General features: G+C 39.2%; 1 protein-coding gene across 1 annotated transcript in view; it reads left to right on the forward strand.

The window, feature by feature from the left end:
• The first annotated feature begins 14824 nt into the window (after window positions 1–14824).
• wnt5b (wingless-type MMTV integration site family, member 5b) overlaps window positions 14825–24991 on the forward strand; it is a 96918-nt gene continuing 86751 nt past the window's right edge. Inside the window, exon 1 of the mRNA XM_088923322.1 lies at window positions 14825–15765. Within this exon, the coding sequence (XP_088779448.1) occupies window positions 15760–15765 (6 nt within the window). The 5' untranslated portion in view covers window positions 14825–15759. The remainder of the gene's footprint in view (window positions 15766–24991) is intronic.

Genomic DNA, 24991 nt, shown 5'->3' on the forward strand with positions numbered 1-24991 from the left:
CATTTGTCCCATAGGAAAATTAGCATGTTTTTTTTTATAATTGCATATTTTACTGAACAGAACTGCATTTTTAAAGCACTGGAAATAAAGTTGTATATTTGGGTATCATTAATAGATAATAGGCATATTCAGTGTTGCATTAGTATTTAACTTTAACACAGTGTTTTCTTCCCAATTAAATAAAAAAATGTCAGATAAGCAATACTCATTTTTGGTGCTGGAAAGCCCATCATAGCCTTTTGACTTAATTGAATCAGTTCTTGGCCTTGCTGTTACCTAGGTCTGTAGTCATTGGCATGTTTCAGTGACTTATTAAAATACTGCAGCGTTCTGGCTCTCATTGTCACTGGCGTCATAGATCTGGTAAGAGAGGTGTTTGTGTAGTGAGTTTTTTTTATATTTTAAAAAAGATAAAAACTTCTAACTGTTGAATATTAGTGAAACCCTAAAGGTATTGGAAGTGTGAGGTTTTAAGGGGGCTCAGCTGATCTCTGGTGCTAGAAGTCAAAATGCAACATTTAGAAACTTTGTACTGCTCAACCCTCTGCCCCCAACACCACAACAACCATCCTGAGAGCCTTCAGTTTTTTGACATAAAACCACATAAAACAGGCTTGATAGCCGTCCAGTACTCCTACAGCTTCAAGGTTATCTCTGAATTGCAAAACATTGTGAGGTCCCTTTAAAAAATGAACGAACCTGATAATGTTGTAAATGTGTATAACATGGAAAAACAAATTGAGTGCATTAGTCCTGTGTGTCAGTAGTTCATTTTGAAACTTCAAGTGTTCTGTCATGGCATTTTTTAAGAGATCTTCTGCACTGTCTGGTGGTGCCTGTGTTGCTCTCCCTGAATTTTTTTTTTGTTACAACAGTTAGAGGTGAATAAATAAGTAACGGTTCTGCAAGTATTTCCACACGGGCGTGTTTTTACATATATGTATATAAATACATGGATAGATCTAGTATGAAACTTTGCACAGTCTGAGGGGAAGGAAACAATCCTTCTGAACAAAATGGCTGCCCCCCTGCCCCTCCCTCCAAAATCTTTTTAAAACAATACACTTGTGGGAAACCTTTTTAGTGTCATAACAAGGTGTAAGCGCAACAATCTTGAAAAGTTTCTGTGTGTTTGAAAAGTACTGTACTTCTGTACTTGGTATCTCTATATTTTTCGTTTTTCTTTTTTGCAGCCTGTTGGTTATGTCCGTGTGATTCTGAGACTGCATTTTTGAACCTACAACGTGTTTTCCATCAGCCTATCTCAAAATAACATTTGTGTCTATCTGGGGAGAGCTCCAACCTAGACTTGCTTCTTTTAGGTTTACAATCCAAGACCTCTGTTTCTAGACTATGATACTATTCTATTGGGGCTGCTGGTAAAATATACATTTAGTTCTTGTTCATCTATGAAGTTCATTGTGCATCCCATGAAATAAAATGTTACTGAATACAGATCTGTTAAGTTTTTTTATGTTATAATGTAAAAAAAATATTGTAAATATAAGACTCAGCTTTTTGTTTTCTTTAATTTTGTACCTTCTTGTGCTGAATATAATCCAAGCAATGTCTACATCTATAAGTAGTGAAGTTGTTCTCACCACTGTAAAGACTGGGATTTTTTATCTTTGAAGTTAGAATAGTATCAGATGAACTGCAGAAAAAAATAGTCTATGGTATCGTTAGTTTTCAGATATTAAATTCATATATTATCTATTGCACAATATAAATCCATTGTAGGATTATTCTCCTTATGCAGTCCATAAATTTATTGTTAAAAAATCAGGAACATGGAATCAGCCATACAAAATATCATCACAAGAGCTGTATGGATGGTATTTTTAACTTTTTAAATTCTCCTTTGAAAAAGAACATAAAAAATCTACAACTTGCCCCTTATCTCTGATAGTGACATTTTTTAGATTGTAGCTTCAGATAGAAATTATGAGAAAAGTAGGTCATGCTCGTTTTGAATAGTATGTTTCAATACCAACAATAGGCAAAGCAACTCATGAACGCTTAGTGTTTCTCATGGTGAACTGAAAGCATGCTGCCCCAAACGTCTATATCTTCTTTAAAGATTGGTTTAATCCCAGCCACTGCAGTGCCAAAACTTTTTACAGTAAGAGATGTGCCACACCTAGAATTCTCATTTATTTTAATAGCCAATGATAAGACAATGACCTTACTGCCCTAAAACCAGGCAGTAAAGAAACATTTTTATGGCTCAGATCAGAGGGAGAGGAAAAAAAAAACACAGAGGAATGGCTTAACTGAGCTCCTTGCATTTTACTGCCATTTACATTTGAGGATTTTTAGTCTGATGTGGTAAAAGAATGTGGTGAGTGACATCTTTTGAAACACTCATTAAATATTTTGTGGGAACAAGGAGCAATAGTTTCAACGCATCATGCCGAACATCAATTAAGTGCTTCTTACTCACATCCCTTTAATTGTGCATCATCATTGTTCTTTAAGAAATTAACCTCTTAATAAAGATCTGCTTATCACTTCTAATGACCCACTAGTTAAGCCAAGGAGTTTAGATTGATGTTCCCTTAAAACACTGCCTTTTCAGTACCTTTCCTTGTCTTTGTGGTTGATGTTTTTTGCCATCAATCTGCCTTCTGAATTTTACGGGTCCATACTTTATAGGAATATACTTTTTTATATTGCGTTTTGGGAATGCAGTCCTGGTTTGGGTTCTCCCGTATTTAATAAAGAAGAAAAAAACTTTTTATTTCATTATTTACAGTTTCAAGAAATGTAACTGCCTTTTATCCGTCTGTGTGAAAAACGCTGGAGATTTCTGTAAAGAAAAAGAAAAAAGACGTTGTATTGTATTCATCTTGGCCTTTGTATATATATAAACACAACATTATCAGCCGTTTTGTTGTGTGGTTTGTTTTATTTCTCCTGCTGCACAGTGACTGATGTTTTTGGAGCTTTACACTAGGAGTGCAGATGACAGAATTTAACAGATTAAAGAAGTTTCTTAACGTCCGCAGAAGTGTATTCTCTGGATCTCTGTGCCTCTTAAAAATCATATTCATATTAAATCTTAAAATGGGCAACACTAGCCTGGAGGATAATAGAACCATAACACAACAGAGCAAAGAATATAGCAATCTAGACTGTGTTAGCTTCTTGTGCAAAATGTAGGACCTGATGCAGAAGGATGACATTTTATTATAGGCACAGAGACATATGGGAAAACTGCTCTGTTCAAAGGGTGGCATGGCGGCACAGTGGGCAGCATTGCTGTCTTGTAGCGCTGGGGCCCTGGTTCATGCTGGTAGGTTAATTGGCTACTGTAAATTGGTCCTATGGGAAATGTGCATGTTTGTATCTGTGTGTGCCCTAGAGTAGACTGTCGTCCTATCCAGGGTGTATCCCGCCTTGTGCCCAATACTTTCCAGAATGGGCTCCAGGCCACTGTGACCCTGAATTGGATAAACAGTTATTGAAAGTGATATGATGCTCTATTTAATTTTTTTTTCAGGGTGGTATTTGAGCTAATATGGCAAGACTCTGCAGGACTCTTGGGATTTTCTCCAAGGCATTACACCATATGAACCTATACAATTATTATGACAATTATTAACATATCCTTTTTTCTGTTATCTGAAATCTGTGTAGCCTGTTATCAAGCATCAGATAGGCTTTTTCCATAACGGATGCCAATAATCATGTACTTCAATTTCATAACCTTCATTTTGCATTACAAACAACTCTAACTGTGAGCACATGGAACAATAAGAAAAATTACTAAAGAAGTGCATCCCAAAACTAGATGTCATTATAACTTATTCTGTTTCTTTTCCAAGGCTACACTATGCTACCTTAGTGTCTACACTGCTTGAACATGAGGCCTTAACTTTGTACCATACAAGAATTTCAAAATGCAAGTCCATGAAACCCAAACCATATACAGTAATTTGGACACTGCTGTTTTATGTTCCTGCTTTGTGTTTTTAAACTATGTTTTTGTTGGATGTTTCCTGCGACCCTTCGGGTGTGATTTTCTGGTTATTGATTTTCTGGGATTAAGAGACCTCACATAGATGAGCCCCCACTTTTTGCTCTTCTGCATCTGAAAAGAAATGTACAATTTACATTTACTGTTGTAACAATCCCCAGTAATGCACGAGCCATGAAGGAGTGCTGACTGTGCTATACAGAAGCACACAAATACATTAGCACACTGTATTTTGAGTAATGAATGCTTTTTGTTTGTTGTTAAACTATTCATCCATCTATCCATTTTCTGACTACTTCATCTAATTCAGGGTCGCAGGGGCAAGGAATGTGCAAAGGGATGCCAGGGTGCAGCACACACACACACACACACACACACACACACACACACACACACACACACACACACACACAAGGCCAGTTTTCCCAGAAGCCAATTAATCTACCCATGTGTCTTTGGACTACATTACAGAGCACCTGGAAAAACCCACTCAAACACTCCAGGTGTGGAATTGAACCCAGGGCCCCAGTGCTGCAAGGCATCAATGCAAACCACTGTGCCACCCACTAAATTATTCTTATTAATAATATCTTTCATAGTTTATTGAACAATAATTCATAGCAAATCATCAATATACAGGTTCAGACAGGGGGTTAAATTTCCAAAAGTAGTGTGTGAAGTTGCAGCAGTAACTACTGGCTTGATCCAGGTGGAATCTGTTAGGATGAACAAGTGTTCAATAAACATACTGTATATATTCATACATGTACATAACTGATGGGATCCCCTTGGTAGCCAAACAGCAAGGGTGCTCTGAGTGCAAGTTTAGATTCATGATCCAGATGGTTGACCGTGACCCGGATTCTCCAAATGTGTGGCATAATTGGCAGTGCTCTGCTAGGAGTAGGGTTGGTATCTGGCAGGTCTTTCTCGGATTTCTGGCAAGCAGAAACCACTGTGACGTGCCGGATACATCGAAGGAAAGAAGAACAACAATCCATTGAGTGCTAACGTTCCTGTCAGGCACTGCTGCTCTCGTAACATATAAAATAATGATTGGCTCTCCACTGAGTGAGTTGGAGGAGCATGTGCTCACCTCTCACTCCTCCCAGACATGCCCTGGGCTTGTTGCCAGAGATCTTTTTAAAACGATTGCCGACAGGTAATTGGGTAGGTATATAGCAAAAAATTAAAATAATAATTGCTTACACTTATATAGCGCTTTTCTGGACACTCCACTCATAGTGCTTTACAGGTAATGGGGACTCCCCTCCACCACCACCAATGTGCAGCATCCACCTGGATGATAGTGCGCCAGAATGCTCACCACACATCAGCTATCAGTGGGGAGGAGAGCAGAGTAATGAAGCCAATTCATAGAGGGGGATTATTAGGAGGCCATGATTGATAAGGGCCAATGGGAAATTTGGCCAGGACGCCGGGGTTACACCCCTACTCTTTTCGAGAAACGCCCTGGGATTTTTAATGACCACAGAGAGTCAGGACCTCAGTTTTACGTCTCATCCGAAGGACGGTGCCTGTTTACAGTATAGTGTTCCCGTCACTATACTGGGGCATTAGGACCCACATAGACCGCAGGGTGAGTGCCCCCTGCTGGCCCCACTAACACCTCTTCCAGCAGCAACCTAAGTTTTTCCCAGGAGGTCTCAATCCAGGTACTGACCAGGCTCACGCCTGCTTAGCTTCAGTGGGTTGCCAGTTGTGAGTTGCAGGGCGATATGGCTGCTGGCTGGCTATAACTGGTGTTTCCAAGTTAAAAAGAAAGACAACATTTAAGTTTTCTTAACAACCTGGTGTCTATCCCTCAGAAGCAGAATCTACTGTAAAAAAGCAATATTAAAGTGAGAGAGTTCAGAGCTTTACAGAGGCTCAGTGCCCAGTGTACAACCAACCAAGTCTTCCTGAGCCGTTCTTGACACCTGGAATCATTTGTAAACTATGCATCCATTTTCTAAACACTTCATCCAATACAGGGTTGTGAGCAAGATTAGCCCCTGAGAGGGCAAAGAATAGAGCATTAAGAGACCACCCCAACCACATGGCATTTTGTCAAACCATGTGCTCTCTTTCTTTAATTTCTTTCAGAAAGTACATAGAAGACTACATAAATAGCACTTGCTTTTGTGTTATATATTTGATAACCTCACTGCAGAAATAGCCAATCAAAATAAAAAATACAATACTCTGTCTAGATAATGAAGTATGTGTTGGAGGCACTAATAAAAAGCACAAAACTCTGTTTACTGTAGATCATTAAATGCGTTTTGGAGGCATTAACATGAAAGGAGTTCCTGTAGCCAGTGTTTGTAACACACAGTCCTTTCTCAGGGTCCAAAGCCAAGTTCCTTTTGACAATTCATCTTTTATTTCTCATCATTTCTCAGCAGCAGGGTCACCAGTCCATTGCAGGGCACATACAGACACAAACATACACACACTCACACCAAGCCCTGTTTTCCCGCAAGCCAACTAACCCACCAGTATGTCTTTGGACCGAAGTCCCCAGAAGAAACCCACCTGAACACTAGGAGAACATACAAACTCCACACAGATAGCACCCTAGTAATTAAACCCAGGGCCCCAGTGCTCCCAGACAGCAATCCTAACCACTGTGTGACTGTGCCTTCTCCATTTATACTCACAAGCTAAAGGTAACATTGAATCCAAGCTCACTGCATCATAAAAAAATTGTACTCAGCTAATCTGATTTTTTTATGAGCAGCTTGAATGGTAACTAGGGAGATAAAGTATTAAAGGAAGAGGGCTATAGAAATGCAGTTTAGAGATTTGGAAGCTGGAAATACTAACCTGCCATTTACCTTAAATCATTTTCTGTGAAAGTAATTTCTTACACTGTAACATGCCCTGTTCAATGCACAAGTAGTTTTACTTATTACTACTCATATTAATATGAGTAATAATTGTATTACTGTTTATATAGAACAATAACAGAATGGCATTACAAATAACAAATTCCTATTTCTTGAAATGTTTTGATATGTTTAAAAGCTTCTATTAAGCTTTACAATTACAAATGACTATTTTGTAGTATCATTTCACTAGGGTAGATTGCAATAAATGTCATTTGCAGACGTTAAACATTTTCCAATTGCTAGATATTGAGTCTGAAAACTAAATGTTGTAAAAAGCAGGGAGGCATAAATGTGCTCATATTGCTAGCTCCACTATAATATTCAACTTATCTGTCATTTTTAATTTTGTATTTTGGAAGACCATGATAGTATAGCATCTGTACTTCTTTTCCAATTAAACTTAATTGTGACAGTTACATTTGCCTAAATTCACACAGTACTCATTTTGAGAAATGAAATTACATTAATAAGATGCAATTCTTTGGTTCTGAAAAAGTAGGATCAAGCTCTAATCCCTGTCTGAGAGTAGGATCAAAATCTGAGCTCAGAATGAATCCTGATCTGTTTATTATAACGTAACTGGGCTTAAGATCAAATCTGAGCCCCGATTTGTGATTGTAATATAGCCTGTTAACTGTTAATATAACCAGCCCCTTCTTGTTTTAACTTGTACTGTAGGCTGTGTATGTTCCTTAAAACTGTATTGTCTTGAATTCTTCTTATTAAATAATTACTCTTATTAGCTCACTCACAAATTATCTATGGAATTCAGTGATACCACATTAAAAATACTGAACTGAAAGTCAATAAAGTCAAAACTCCAATAAGGCTGAACTCTCCCTGAGCATACCCACTCAAACCTTACTATCTGTAGGTTCTAAGCAATTACAAAAACCTAGACCTAGGCCGTGGGCATACTACCCTGAGGTAGTCCATTTTATTAAGTTTTTGATAACTACTAACTAGTCAATAGTTAAATAGAATGTTTTAACCAAGTGCCCTTGTAATATCTGTATTGACAGCAAATGTTGCAATTTGAACATGTGTAGGGAAGTCCTGGATTCATATCCCTAGGTGAGCAGACCTCCAGATTGGGATCTAACCTTCCTCCCAGATGTCTGTAATAAACTCCATTTAGTGATCATTGTCAGTGGTGTTTGCTGAGGTGTAATTACTGCCATAGATGGAGCTACAGACTGTTAGATATTGGACCAGAACTGACCACAGGGTTACACAAGGGATGACATTTTGTAATTTGAACATGTGTATATGAAAGATGGACAAACATAAATCTTACATAAGATAATGAAGGTCCATTTGATTTTTTTTTTTAATGAGACCATGTTTCCTCAAAGCAAAATCCTCTTTTACCAAACACGTCACTGCCTAAGATATTAAGAATCACGATTACGCAAAGGTGAAATCACTGAACAGCTCTGACAGTGTACACTTACTAATCACATTGTATGCACAGATTCATCAAAGAGTTTTTAAACTACTCTAGAAACCACCAATCTAGCCATTTTCTGGGTTTGGGAATTAGGCTGCAGGCAGCCAAATGCAATTGGTGTATTTACAAAACAGCCTTAAAAATATTGTGTGTATAAATGTGAGCAGGACTTCGCTTTGCTAGGCTATATATACAAACTGATGAGGCAGAGGGTCACTGAAAATTATGAACATGCCCATTACTGATACAATCAGCATGCCTTGAGCATGAGACTTCATTATCTTTATTTGTACGGGGGGGGGGGGGGGGGGAGGACCACCCAGAGAAGCTGAAATAAAAGCTGCTGACTGAGATTTGGTAAGAGCAGTCAAGAATGCTATAGGGGGTGGATCATGACAACCTTTGGTAAATGCTAGTGTGGCCTTAGGGTTGGAAAACCATGAGGAAAGCCTCCTTGCAAATGCACAACCATTCTTGTCTTGGATGTCTCAGCCCTGCCTCAGACAAGAGCTCTCATCATCTCTTGGTACTGCCATGGCTGTTTAATCGCAGGGCAGCTGAGAAATGTTCTGCCGGGCAGCGAAGCTCCTCCTGTCCCTCACAGTTTCACAGTGTTTCCCCCTGTTTGCTTGTGCGGCTGACTCAGGGCCCGTTCCAAGCAGCTCTACTTACTCTGTAATGGCGGCTAAAAGCCAAACAGAGCCCGGGTCCAAGTTAAATGAGTAGCCTCCTCCTTTTTTCTTTTTTATACAAGCTCTGAAAAAGCATCCTTGGGGGGGGGGGGGGGGCGGAGGAGGGCAGGGTGTGGGACTCGAAATGATGTGGTCTGAGCCCTGGCCGCCAAAACAGCACTGATTGCAAGTGAGAGGAAAATGAGCAAAATCCTAAAATAACACCGTTTTCTCTGACAGGAAGGAAGAAAGTGAAAAAAAGGAGGGGTGGGGGGTGTCGACTGTTTCTTTTCTTTTTCTTTTCCATTTTTCAAATGTTGTTTTTGGTGGATCAAGGATTTCGTCGACATCGCCGCAACGGCCTTGAGTTTACAGGTTCTACATTACAGGCCCAATGAAATCACAGGGTATCGGGTTAGAACAAAGTGCTGGAACACAATGAGCTCGGAGAGTCCCTCGTGAGATACCATAGCTCCTGCATAGCTCCGCGGCCTGTGAAGTGACCACACTTTTTTGGCTCGCTAACAAACTCTTTACTTTAGCTTGAGGTTCTCAGGTCCAAGGGCCAGATTAAATTAGTTATCGCTCCACTATAGCTATTATAAAGTATTGCTTTCCCGGGACCCTAGCTCTCAGTTTAATGAAGGTCCCACTCCTGAAGCAGTCCTGACAGGAGGGAGTTGAGCTCTGTATTATAGATTAAACATCCACAGAAATTACCCACAGACTCGAGGGGTCTGCTTGAAAATTTTGCCCCTTTTATTTTCTTATTCTGGTTTGGTCAGGCTGCAGTTACCACAAGAGATTGTTTTTACGTGTAATAAAATAACATCTCAATCCATTCATTCACTGGTATTGGGTGCTAGCTTAATATGTTTCAACATGACCACCTACTACACTTTCAAATTGGTAAAATAAATTTTAATAGTTGAAATGAAAAGCACTGTCTCCCAGATATCTGATCTGTAGTTTGAGGTTCTTATACAGTATGTATAAAAAGTATTACAGCCACCAGGCTTCAAATGGTTTGAATGTTATTTCACTACAACAGATGTATTCTAAAGCTGAAATCTGTCACGGCTCTGAGTTCCTAAGATATTTGACAGCGTGTTATGTATATTAAACAGGACACAATTTGCTAAATGTAAGCAATTCTTTAAAACACTAGTGTAGATGAGAAGAAGAAAAAAATCAGGACACAAGCTGTGCCTGAGCTTTTGAAGGATGAACTTCATTAAGAAATTTCAAACAACACAGCACAAAAACAAAAATATATTTTAAGCGATAGGGGTCTTTCTTAATAAGATGAGAAACTCTCCAGACCCAGGTAAGTAGAAACAGATCATAGAACATGTGTAGCTAGGGGGAAATTTCAGAAGGAATTAATAATTTGAAAGAAAAAAGCAAAGAACCAAAGTAATCGTACAGCATAACCAAACTTTGGATGTTTTTTAACCTTCCCAGAGTGCATTGCAACTTCAGTATTTTAAAACTCAGCAGCAGGCACAGATAATCACAAAGTCTCAAAGGGGTAAAATATTCTACGTGGGTAATAGCAGTTTAGTACTATTAAGGAGCTATGCCTGTGCAATATTTCTTCTCCTTTGAAAATATGCTCCTATTTACTGCTAATACTGTCTTTTCACGAGGAATGACAGCAGCCAAAAGCTTGAGGAAATTAGAATCGTTTATTGTGATGTGGAGATTTGGCGTAACCCACTTGGCTGAGGGCCAACCTCCCGGCCGTTGGACGGGGAGGATAGGACCCCCATGCGACCAATTGGGTAGCTGCAAAGGTGGAGAGGGGGTGGAGGAGGGATGCAGAAAACGAACGAGGAAGAGGAGAGGGTGACGTTTGATATTTATGGAGACCGGTTGCTTACGTCAGGATTAGTGAGAATTGCAGCAGCTGTGTTGAATGAGCGCGGCTGCCTTCATTCCTCCCGAACTTTCATTAAAACTCCATTAAGTAACTGAAAACAAGAGTATTCAACATTACTAATATTTATTATTTAGAAATCGACCATTTATGATAAAACAAACTGCAAGCTTATGGATTTTTCTAAGAGCGATACCAAGCACCAGTCACTGTACGACCAGCAGAGTGCATTTTAAACTCAGACTAAGATGGGATGCTCACAACAATTAAGCTGTTGTGTATGATAGTGTGAAAGCAACATGCTACGTGCCCCACGTTCATATCCTTTCACATGGAAGAGAATGGGATGTGACAGCAACCAGGTAAGTGCTGTAGATACGACCATGGTATGCTTTTCAAAATCTGCTAGAGGAAGTGAAAAATGGAGACAGCAGTGATGTAGCCCTTAGTGCTGTCGGCTCACAGCTCTACAGCTTGAGTCCTAGGTTTGATTCTGGCCTAAGACATCTTCTAGGTTTTCTCCCCTTGCCAACATGGCTCTTCTCCACCTGCTACAACTTTCTCCCACAGTGAAATCACACACCATCTAAAATAATTGCCATTAATAAACTGTCTCCATGCGCTTCTGTGAGTGAATGACCTTCCAGGGTCTCACTCCACCTTGCTCTCTGTGCCTGAAGGGTCAGGCCCCAGCTGGCTGCAACCTTCTAGGCATGAAGTGCTTACTGAGAATGGTTGATTGAACGGGAACATAATGGTGGGGTTTTTTTTTCAGGAATGGGCTTGTTCCTTTGTCTGAAGACAAAGGGTTATTGAACACTTAAGACAATGTTACAGCCCCTGCTTTCATGCTATTTCATGAAAAAAAGCCCTAGAAAGGCTAGGGAGGAGCTACACGGCTGTAGAAGTGGAGATGGGGTGGTGAGAGAGTGATATCACAAGGGAAGTCCTGGGTGTGAGATTCATATCCATAGGTGAGCAGAACTCCAGATTGGGATCTAACCTTCCTCCCAGATGTCTGTAATAAACTCCATTTGGTGCTCATTGTCAGTGATGTTTGCTGAGGTGTAATTACTGCCAAAGATGGAGCTACTGGACCAGAACTGACCACAGGGCTTGTGTCAGGGGTTACACAAGGGATGAAACACTACTCAGTTGTAGCAACTGGGCCTCAACCCACCTGCACTGAAAAGCCAAAAATATGTGAGCCCCTTCTCCTTCCAGAAACAATAAAATGGGAGAGCCCCCTCCCCTTCCCAGACAAGCAAAGTGTACAAGAGGGGTTTCAGATTAATAGTTTGCCCATGTAAATGTAACACTGGGTCTGGTAGGACAGCCCTGATCTAACCCCAGTGTCTGCAGCCCTGGACCAAGAGAGCAACAGATTTCCAGGTTTTACAGGCAGACTAAATGTGAACTTGTTAACATGTTAACTTCTCCATATTAAACAACTGATTCATCCATTTAAGTATTTCAGAGGTCAGCTGAGATAAAAGACAAAATAATTTGTCAGATATCAATAATGAGAAAAATCAATTATTCAATGAAAATGCAACAATTTAAAAATATTCTTGACTGATTTCGATTTCAAAAGTACATTCTTAAATATTTTCCAGATATAAGTTAAAGTTTCTGTCTAGAAGGAGATGATTCTTTGTAAATAGTTCTCACATGAAAATGAGCTGTCAAAACATCCATCCTTTTTCAATAACTGTTTAGTCCAATACAGAGACATGTTGGGCTGGAGTCTAACATGGCAGACAATGGGTTAAAGAGTCAGGATAATCTCTGGCCGGCAAGCCAGTCCATCACAGGACACACACGATGGACAATTTGGAGACAGCGAAACTGCAGTAAGGAAACGGCAGCATGTAGCAAAAACTCATATGATCATAAGAAGAACATGCAAACTCCACACAGAAGTTACCTTTGCCCATAATGGAGTCCAGGACCTAAGACCTGTGATGCAGAGAAGCTTGCCATAGTCCTGCTGCCCATACTAAATTGAAAATGAAAATAAAAAAAAAAATCAGAAGCAATGTTTAAATACAGGGTGTTCCTTATTAAATTAGCAATACATAGACAAAAATCAATTGAAATGATGCACAAAGAAGTAAAGCTTTAATTCATGACAGTACTCATTAATTCATTAGTCGTAGTAAAAATTAAACATTAATGAGTTTAATGTTTAAACAATAAGAAATTGTTTTAGTTGCATTGTCATTAGTGACTGTGTCATTGGTACTGACTACTTGTAGCACATTGAAGCATACCTCTGGTCTTTCCTTAATTTCTTCTATCCATTTTCTTACTGCTTCATCCAGTTCAGGGTCATGGGGGAGCTGGAGTGTATCCTGGCAAGCAACGGGTGCAAGGCAGGGTACACTCTGAACGGGTCACCAGTCCATCACAGGGCAGATATACAGACACAAACACACACACCAGGGCCAATTTTTCCTAGAGGCAAATGCATTTACCTGTATGTCTTTGGACTGTGGAAGGAAACCCACCAAAACACAGGGAGAACATACAAACTCCACACAGACAGCACCCCAGAAATTGAACCCAGGGCCCCAGTGAAGTGAGGCAGCAATACTAACCACTGCTCCACTATGCCACCCTCCTTCCCTAAATTAATCACAAAGTTTTTTGATTAAGGGGAAAAACCTTTTCAGTCTAGATTAAGTGAGCTAATTCAGGATCTGCTCTGGATTCTTGATGATACCAGACTCTGCCTAACCACATATTTGCTTAAAACCAATATAATCAGCACAGAAAGAAGAAGTGACTTTATTACAGTTCAGGGTAACCAGGTGCCTTGTAAAAGTGTGTCCCAATTATCCAACTGGAAATGTATTAGCAGCCTTCCTTTAACCATAGAAGTGGACACAATTCTTCCATTTTTAAATCTAATTACTTAACCTTAACCTGACAACATTGTACCACCTTGTAGTTTTGTAGGTCACATCTCAGAAGCTAAGCACATCTGGGCCTGGTCAGGACTGGGATTAGAGACCTCTGAAGAAAATCAGGTTGGAACTGGAAGTGATGCTGGTTCAACAATAGGAGTCACTCTTTCCTTTGAAGCAGAATTTCCAAACCAGTGCTTCAGTAAAGGGACCAAGGACGATGTGCTTTTACGAGGTGCCGTCCTTCAGATGAGGAATTAAACCAATGACCACATGATCCACCCAGTGTTACCGCTTGGAATAGAAAGGGTGTTAACTCCGATGTGTCCAGGTTAAAATTCAGCATTATCTTGAACAACCTGCCCTTGCTAAAGGCTGCAGCGCTTCAAATCATTCTTGGATGAAATGGCTCTCCTCATATATATATAAAGCACTATGGGAACCTCAGGGGTGAAAGGTCCTATGTAACTTGTAAAAGGGATACGCATACAATCATTATTATTGTTACGAGTTAGGTTTCTTGTTCTATTAAAAAAGCATAAACAAATGGGTGTTGCATTGCATGTTTTACATTTTAAAAAGTTCCTGGAATTTTATTTTTTTCGTGCCAGTGTGAAAGGATATGTTTTACCTGCCATGTTCAGCGTCAAACGTCAGTACACGGAAAATGGCGCTTCGGATACACCGAACTTTAAGAATGACGAGAAAAAAAACTCATTCTCTCGACCGTTTCCCCTCTACTTTTCCTACTTCGAAGCGTCCCGCTGCAAAGCTGTGCTACAGAATCCCTTCCAACCCCTGCCGATAATTGTTCCTAAACCAGTTCACTGCTCGCTCGAAGTTCGGATGTTAATGTCAACCGGATTAAACGAGCCTTGCCTCGCTTTGAATAAACTGGTAAAGAAGAAACGTGCCGTTGCCTTTTTAAGGCTGCCCCCAAGTTGTCATTAGAGTACTTATGTGCGGTGAAAGTGCGCAGGCTCCCGAGGGCTGGCCCAGGTACTGGGAGTATCTCTGTCCCGTTCAACTCTTCTCGGAGAAGCAGGAGACAGATTTATCCCAACTCATTCAAACTAGAAGCCTGGCTGGCGATTCACCAGGATCCTCACCGTACAAGACATTTGACTGAATAGGGAGACCCGTTTGAGTGTTTTAAAAATCCGAGTTTTTGTTCGATGCCTGTTCTCTAGCTAAGGAGCAAAGGACACTTTGGCAAACATAATCTGAAAACTTGTTTCAAAACTTTCGCGGTACGGTGCTAGACACACACACACAAGCGCGCTGTGAATGAATTAAAGCTGAAGGCATCAATTCAGAAGTTCATTACAGCTACTCTCGGTATCTTTATTTTGTTTATCTTGGGGGCGTTTGGCTATTCGCTTAATGCCTGTTTTATTGACATTTGCTCTTGGTTATCTCCCGCAAGATTTCTGAATATACTGTAGAATCATTTCAACACCTTGGTCGATTCTCAAACACTGGAGGTTTTCAGCGCTTGGAGAAAGTGCGGTTTGACACCTGTTGCGTTATGAATTGTGATTGCAGAGTGTCCTGGAAGTACAATTAAAGGGAACCAAACGAGTTGAATGCATTGGAACCTCGGGATGGACAGTAAAAACTTTTTAAAGAGCTTATTCCACAATTAGTACCTAAATGAAAAACACGCTGACGCGCGAAACGGCGTGCAAAAGCAAAAGTGATTAAGAGTGGAATTATTGTGCTCAAGAAGAGACTCCTTACTTGTTTAAAGGACTATTCTTTTGCAGGAAACTTTAAACAGGTTCAACTTGTGTACTTAGCTCCGGATTACAAACCATTATTTTTGGTCAGTCCATCGTGATTATATACCATTTAACTTTTCTTACCAAAATAAGGCTTCTTTGAGAACAGATTTCATAACTGAACTTCGTCTCTGGACCAGAAAACGGAATTGACAATTCTGCTGACAATTCTGCTGTCTGTACATCAGCGCTTAACATGCAGGTACGTTTTGTTAACTTTCGTTAATACCTTAGTTATTCTGTTACTTAGTTATTCGTTAATGCAACAGTGTATGTAAGATATTGTAACTGTGTCTAAGTGCAATTACACAGTACCCGTGCTGCACAAACTAGAGAGTTTCCATCTATTTAATTGAAAATCTTTGACTACGGTTAAGAAATGACAGGCATGCTAGCTTCATAATCGTGGAATCTATATAATTTCAAAATCATGCGTATTTTAAATGTATACATTTAACGTCTTAACAGATTTGAAAGATCCCTGTCTCATTCTGATGGGACGAAATGAGTTTGAATTTTATTCGGTACCTCCACCATCCGTGCACTTAACTTGTATCGACACCGGTACATTTTTCACTGCAATTCAATTCTTCGCCAAGTTGTTTCAGATATACTTTAGTAGGTACCAGGCTACGTTTACCTATGAATGCCTAAAACCCATATGATGTCTGAGCTGTTCCCTTGAACAAAAAGAAAACGATACAGCTAAAAAGGACAAAATACTACTACTACAACCACAGGACGTTAAAGTCTTAACAGCAAAAGTCCGTCTGTGGCCGAAGTAAATTTAGCTTTTTTTAAAATGATCATTGTCTTTCTTGCCTACTTCTAAAATCTTCCGCAGAAGTGTTTTTCTTTTCTCGGTCGTCGCTTAAGCATATGTCCAACATTCTTAACCCCGTCAATGGGGTATAACTTCAAGGGTTGACAGAGGCCATACAGGTATTGGCTGATTTTGTTCGGAGGATAGATGTAGCTAAGGAAAACCCTCATTTTATGCTTGCGTACTTTACAAAAAAATCAAGTTTCAATTTTTCAATCTTTGATTCCCATTTATGTTGTATAGAGTTAAATAAATGTAAGCAATTTAACAAAAATCCGTTTGCACCTTACGAAAAGTACTGTACAACAACAGCAAATCCTGTTGTATACTAGGTTAAGACACCTTGTGTTGTTCTTGACGAATACCCTGGATTTTCCCTTAAAAACTTGAGTCACACGTGACTCTGTAATAGCTAGCTTAACAAACTCACTTAAAATGCTTCAGTATTTTGGGTTGCAGGAGGTTTTTATTAACGTCCTGTTGTTGTTGTTTTTTTTTGGGGGGGGGGGTAATTTTTATCACCAGAAATTCACTAAAGATTTACTAAAAGTAGATGATACGAAAGCAAGTGGTTAATTTGGAAGACAATACTTGTATCACCAATTGCCTTGTACTTTGTAAGGAAATTGATTATTAATATCACTGGCTGTCGAGCGTTAGCAGAACATTTTGGATGTCAGATTCCTAACTGCAGCTACTACATACTGCTGCTAATGATGATAACAATTAAGATATAATTCTTTCCTTTGTCCTTAGTGGTGTATTTTAAGATTTCCACATACAGGTCTTAACTGGAGCCATTTGGCGACATATGACATGAAGGTAGAAATATGCAACGTATTAACCAACCAATTAATTAGTTGCAGATACAATTTGTATAGCTAGACAGTATAAACTATGAATAAAACCTCTAGACAAATTCTAGACATACATACAGTATGTCTTGCGTTTCAAGTTTTAATTGAAATGTCTCTTCCAAAAACGATGCTTAGTCAGTCATTCCAGGAAGGAATTTCTCCAGTTCTCCATTGAAAGGGCTCTGAATTTAACTGGAGAGGAAAGGAAAGAGAATTTTGTGTGTAATCCGAGTTCAGATGCAGCCGGGGCCCGTTTCGACACTGCGTTTGCAATTTACTGTTACGGGGTAGGAGAACGCGGATTAAAGTTGGCATTTTTTGTTTAACTGAACCAGTTTCTTTCCCCTTCCTTCTGTTTCACCAAATTCCGCGAATATTTAATCCGGTTTGGTCAGCAGTTTTCGACTTTAGTTCTTAGCTATTAAGACTTGTTAGTAGATCTCCGCGTACGTATTCTTCGTTTTTTTAATTAGATAATCGATATTAGATTATAGTTCTCGTTAAACTATTGTTTTGTTAAAAGGTCTTTCAGGAACTGATGACAAAATCCAACAGCTCACCCAGCAGGCTGTTTAACCTGTTAATTATATAATCGTCGTCATTGCCATCACAATTATTTTAAGTACAGACTTGAATCGCGAAAGAATACAGAAATACTTGAGTGAATAATTATTGCAAAAGTAGGCGAAGTTTATTTTGATGACTGTGTATAAATACACGTTTAAAGTAATGAAAGCCATCACTTATTAACTTTCAGTGCAGTGCACTCTCTAAAACAAGGTCTTTTCAGCATCTCAACTGTCACCAACTAAACGCCAAACTGTACTGTGCAGATTTAACTAAATTTCACAAGGACATGGTTTTCTGAATGCGACTTTTTTTAGACTGCAGTCTTTTTCAGGGTTGTTTGATTTGCCAATACATGTGCGTCAGGATGACCATAATTCCCGTAGCGCATAGATTTTCACTTAGCAAATGTATCATTTAGATGAACATGTTAACATTGTGTATTTAGTGTGGTGGAATAGTGCTGCAGTTTTCCCCCCCCCCCGAGTCTGATATATTCGGACTAACACTTACAAATACCAAGGCAACCGATGGGTTATTTTAAAATAAAATGACCGAAATCTTAAAGTAGCCGACTGTATGCGTTGAAATGAATTACGCTACATTGTAATAAATAAAAATCCTTTTTAGTTAATTTGACGCAATGGTAACTAAAATGTTTATCATATTCATTTTGTCTTATTACAGGCCTGGTTTTCCAAGTTAGTGAAGAGTTTACCCATGACCACTAAGGCAGTTGGGTCCAATCACTAAAATTAGAAGAAACTGATTCTTGCAAACACGTCGAAATTCAAACTAGAAACATACAGTAGTTATCACGCCTGCGCCTCAGTTTAACTGTACAACTTAAAAGCTTTCAAAGAGCATCAATGAAATGGTAATGTACCTCAACAGCTTTATACTTTCTGTTCAGTAGCATGGCTTGGTAAACTGCTCTGCGCATTAAAGTCAATTTCCCTTGAATTGTTTTCTTCACTACCTGACATTCTGCAAAATGAAATGTGTTTCAATTTACTATACTTTTATGATTTTGAAGACCTTAATTAAGTCACTATACGTTTATGATTTTGAAGGCCTTAATTAAGTCACCCGTGACTAGAATGGCCTACGCTGAAATACATTTTTCAACATTTCCTTATGACTCTAGCCTTCCAACCAGGAATAAGTCCAGGTGCAAGTCATTTTTTCCATTGTTTTTATGTTGTGATGCCTAGAATTGAAACATGTATTACAAATGAGTTCTGATAGGGGCAGGCATTATGCACTCTTAGATACATTCTTGAGCTATTTGTGTGGTTTAGTAATTGCTTCAACAAAATTGCCTTGAAGATAACCATGATGAATCCGCTACACCGTTCAAATTTATTCCCTGCTAAGGCAACGGTAAGGATTCAGAGCGAACAGTTGTTGTGGTCAGGTTATTAATTTTAGAACTTACAATTTCTGATGTTTGGCTTTGTTATACTCTTGGTGCCTGTTTGAACTAAGACAGTAAGACAGTTATGCATATTCTAAAAATAGTATCATTACAAGTACAAGAAAATATTTCCTCAAAATACAAAAAAGCCTCCTCCATTTAAAGATGGTGTGATATTACTGTAGGTGGGCCGAACTACCAATGTTTGATGTTCTTTATTGAAGTTTAGTAACAGGTTAGTAAATTTTCCCAGTTAACTCGTGCACTTTGGTATCAGTTTTGTTCTGGCTTAGTTTTACTTCCAAGCAGTCACACTCTACACCGTCATATATGCTAACATAACACAGATAAAAGACCGGTTTGGCCTCTTTAAAACTCTTTCAGGACTTGTCTGTAAGGTTGCATATGCAGACTTAACTTTGAAGAGCCTGGATGTGTTTGTCCATGTCACATATAGTTGATCAGTATGTAAGTGCTATTCTAACTGGTTTGACGCAGTGTGTAAGAGTGCTTTCAAGAGTTGTTATCCCAATACATAAGGACATACCAGACACCATTGCTAGGCAGTTACAGCACTTATAGTCCATGTTCAGTATAATCCAATAACCAGGCTTCCATTTTCTAAATCGCCATCCCCTACATTAATGCTCTCTGTTTTTCAGGCAAAGTGTAATGAGTGCCAAAGATAAAAATCAATTATCATGATTACATCACATTGTCAAAAAAGCAATTTTTTTTCAAATTCTCCTGGATTCTGTGTTTTGGGGTCCACTGAATAATTGACGTAATGGGTTAAAGGGAAATTGCCCCCAGCTGTTTACTTTTCATATTGGCAACACCAGTCTGCAAACCAGACTCCTTTTTTTAATTTAACATCAAAAGCCATTCGCTGTCAAGCGTCATGCTTTCTGGAATATAAATCTTAAATAAATGACCATTGGATTTGATTGTATCACTTGCCCTTGTTGATGAAGCCCATCTTCGTAGTACGAAGTTTGAAATTAAATAGTTCTATACAGAGGCAAGAGCCATGGTAATGTTAGGGATACATTGTTGGTGTATCTTTATTTATTAGTACGTAATACACATTTAATTGGTTGGGAAGGGGGGTACTTGAATATTTCTTCAGCTTGGGTATCATGTGCATTGTTTACCTCTGCTTCTAAAGAGAATAAGGAGACTGAATGGGCTCCACTATTGTCATGCACGCTTTCCAACTGGGAGTAATGGAAATAATTTATGGTGCTTTTTATTAACGCTATTGAAACATTACTGCATTGTTTTCAGGTGTTAAACTGCAAGATATTTCAAAGTATAACAGTTTTATAAGGAACTATAAAACTTTGATGTCTAGCAACAGGACATTATGACAAATGTTACTTAAAAAGTGTCAGTTTTTCACTCTCCAACAATCAAGGGTTTAGGTAATGCTTGAGACTTCACCCAGAATGAAAATCTGTGAAAACTAGTCTCACTAGTACCAGGACAGGAAAGCCTTGATTTAGAATTAAGGGTCATCAAGTGCAAGTGGTTTCTTTCAGGAACATGAGATGCTAAAAAGTAATTGAACTGATTGGCTGAGATGTCATTTTGTCTCTCACTGTACATTTACCATGAATTGGTACATGAATTACCATGGTGTTTAGTACATATAGACACATCTTATGCTATGGACAAGGAGTTCCACACCCACAGAGCTGCAACTCTATAGGTTTTGTAGGAAGTTTTTTTTCAAATTGTGTGCATGTGTAGTTTTGCTTTGGATAAAAAAAGTGTCCAAAAATTTCACGAGCACAGGCATTGTCCATTCTTGACCTGTACAAAATGAAGCCTTGTAGATCAATTAGTAAAAGTCAATTTACATATTGAAAATGATTAGTCATTCATGAGGTATTGAGAAAATGCATGTTACATTTTACTGGGCATTGCACTTATATCATGGTATAGACTAGAGCTTTCTTAACACATTCATGTAGGAATTGTTAGAGAGCTTACCAAATGTATGTATTAACATGCTACGTATAGTTTATTGTGGTTTTGTTTTGTTCTTATGGTCTCAATGTTTATAAAACATCAGTAAATGACACTATTATAAAGTAGCTGTTGGAAATTCCTCACTCCTCTAAGATGTTTTTTTTAAGGGTTTTGCCAATTTCCCAGTCTCACTGTACCAATGAAAGGCAGAGAAAAAGAAGCCTGAAAGTAGACTAATGTTCTTGGATCAAGCCTCCCTTAACAGAGTCTACAGTATATATTTAGACATGTTTTGGTAAGTAAGACCATACAAAGTAAATTACCTCACTGTGCAAGTGTTTGTACTGTGACCCTGGCATCCACACAATTAGGTGATAAGCTACAAATATAATACACAAGCTTGTGATGATAAAAGATCATTCTGATATTTTTTTATCTTGGTCTGTGAATTCCAGATTATATTATATATTATCCAATTTCCTAAAAAGTCTCTTCTTAGCTGTGCATCCTGTTGTAATATGTGTAGTTGTGCAATGCCCTGCAGCTCAACAGTTCTTACAGTAGCATTCAATGTTAATGGTGATGTTTTATCCCTTATAACTGCATATGTACACTTATTGTTTTGTAGTTATATTCTTTTTTTTGGCTAGGTCTCACTTTGATTTCTTAGTAAAACAATATTTGTTAAGGTCAGGCTACAGCTGGTGAGCAGCACTACTAGAAGTTTCCAGTGTTTGAAACTCTGAAGATCTCGGCTTTAGCTGAACAGTCTCCATCAGAGCTTGAAAGTCCCGTCGAGGGTTGTGGTGTCTGTTGTATGAATGAGGCTCAGGAAACTACAGAAGGTTTCCCTGTGAAGGATTGTTTATATATCCTTTATATAATGGCATGATAATCTTAAAATTACTGCAATTATAACACTTGTAACCTTATGACTGTACTCAAAAGCACTGATGACCTCGCATCTGTGAAAAGTTGTTTAAATTTAACAATTTGAGATTCTGACATAATGCGTAGACTGCAGGTAACTAAAAGTTATGTTTTTGATTACCGAAAGGAAAGAAAGTAAAGTCTTCCGGTTGCTGGAAGAGAGAGCTTGTTGGGAATGAGAATTTTAACTTCTGTTATCTGGCTATAAAGAGAGAGCTGTGTCAGGAAAATGGGCAGAGAAAGAAAATAACTCTTCCTTTCATGCTGAAATAAAGGCCTGATGATTGCTTCTCCTCTGTAGCCTGGACTCTGATTCTTTCTCTGGTCTCCTGAAGATGGGTTACCCTCACCCATCTACCTTCACCTGGATAAGCTTTAATGGACAGGTCCAAACTGTGGAGCGGAGCGGTGGCTCTGTGGCTAAGGATCTGCACCTGTGGCTGGAAGGTTGCCGGTTCAACTCCCACGGCCGGCAGAGGAATCCTACTCCGTTGGGCCCCTGAGCAAGGCCCTTAACCCCAGCTGCTCCAGGGGCGCTGTACAATGGCTGACCCTGCGCTCTGACCCCAGGCTCTCTCCCTGTCTGTGTGTCTCATGGAGAGCAAGCTGGGGTATGCGAAAAGATTAATTCCTAATGCAAGAAATGTATAGGGCTCATAAAGTGATGTTATGTTAAACTTACACTGTCTGACTGTCTGAGAGTTCCAACCATCAGTGTAAGTCAGACCTTCATGTACTGTATTTAAAAAGACCAAATAACCTGATATTGTAGTTCATGTAAGTTTAGAACGAGAGCGAAATCTGTGACAAAATAAATCTGTATCCTTGTACGTTTATGTCCAGCATGACTGATCTTCCCCTCCCCTGTGAAAAATCCCGATGTATTATTTTTGTGACCTTCTGCAATTTGGAAAAACTCCAGTGTGGCCCAATTTGGAAGTAAAAGAAAACCCTTTTCAAGTGCGGGGAGTTTGTTTTTTGGCCCCAAAGCAAACTTTTAAAAGTTTTACAATTCCTTTCAGAAAGCAGGTGATAATTTGTGCCAAGGAGCAAAGGGCTTTGAAATTGCCTCTTCGTGTCTTGTGAGGAGAAGCTGGCCAAGCAGAAACCCCAAAGAAGACAACTGTTGTTACTCTTAAAAACATTACTTTATACACATCCAGAAATAGCCCCACATAAAACCTGTCTCCCCACCGGAGTCTTAGGGGGCAAGCATAAGAGCATACTGAGGAGAGAGGGCCATATTCATAAAATACTAAGATTACACCTGTTTTTCCTAATAAGAATACAACACAATTAAGTTGTAAAGGGTCGCATAAATCTTTCAGAATGCAAGTTTAAAGTTCCCAAAGGGGAGCATAAATGTCTGTTTTGTAATTTTTTAACATGAGGAATTTGCTTTTCTCCCTCCCCAAGAAAAAGAGCAATAAACTTCACGTAGCGGAAAGTGCTTTTAGGATTATGGCCCAGAGCATCCCCAGCCAAATTGTCTAGCGCAAGTTCCGGGTTTCGCTGTGTAAATTATGACAACATGCATCGAAATGTCATGTGCAAGTCATATGTTAAAACCCAAATTAGGACTTTTGCCCAAGCCCCAGCTGGTTTGGCTGTATCGCACTTGTTATTAGAAATTCTCACCCTAGGTTGCCTCTCTGAAAGACTACAGCAGACACAGGTTTCCTGCTAGAGAACAGATATAACTGAGCCCCTTTTTAAACAGGGCCAAGGTTAAAAAGTTCTACAGCTAAGGTTTAGGTTAGGCTTCACATGGTTATATCTTATTGGCTTCTCCTAAAATCAGGGAAGCAATTGATTCCACTGCATCAACTGATTCCATTTACAACAGTGTCTTAACCTCTTCTTTTTAACAATGGGAGGAGTCTGGAACAGGAACGTTATCTGGTTTGGTTCTCTGGGCCAGTCATGTTTCTCTTTTTGTACAAAGATGAAAGACGGAAGTTGCTTCTGTAACGTGCTGTAATGATATATGCCATGAAAATTCTCTGTGGTCCTCTCTTGTGCTGGCAAGGTTGAAGTCTGGCCTTCAAAAAGTAGCACTTCAGCACTTGCAGTAGGTTAGAAATCAAAGCTGTTTGACGTTAACTTAGGCGGGTATGAGTGTGCAGCAGTGTTTGGCATCAATAGGCTTTTTCGAGCTTTTTGAGGTCACTGGGTTTTGCATCCTTGTACTGTCCTCCACTGTGCAGTAATGGCGATGGTAATGATGTCATGACTCTTATCCATATGACACAAACTAAATAAAAAAAAAACACTGAGTGTGATGTCATACTGCTAGCTTAAGGCAGCATTCTGAGTTCTGTCTATTTTTGGTGTTTCATAAGCCTGTAATTAATTACTTCATCTGCAGATGTTCAGTCGAAGCTGTTTAAATCTGAATTCCCTTCTTCACACTACAAAGAAAATCTGCTTGCATGTAATGTCGGTGCAGAGCTGAAAACGAGCATAGTCTGCTGGAATAACAGTGGTGATTGTGAATTGGGGTATAAAAGAGTAGTAATTACTGGTTATAATGTGCTTTTAAAACTGTCAAATTAAAAGTGATATTTTTGTATATTAGCATTTTGCTGAAAAACGTCCCCATTATGCTTCCATGAAGATATTGGGATGTAAGACATGAGACTGTTCTTAACAAACTCGGTTCGCCGATACCTCTCCTTTACGACCCCTTTACGAGAATTCCTTTACCGGAGAGGAAGTGTTGCTCTTTAGCAGATGGCTGGACGAGGAATACTCCGGCTCGGGGTTTAAAGGGGATTTTCAAACACTGATCCTTTTGTGTTTTTAATGCTGCCCTTTCCATCTCCATTCTATAGTGTGAGGCTGTTAAAAGTGTCCCATA

Source organism: Atractosteus spatula, chromosome 8 (genome assembly GCF_055471065.1).
Source record: "Atractosteus spatula isolate fAtrSpa1 chromosome 8, fAtrSpa1.hap1, whole genome shotgun sequence".
NCBI lineage: Eukaryota > Metazoa > Chordata > Actinopteri > Semionotiformes > Lepisosteidae > Atractosteus > Atractosteus spatula.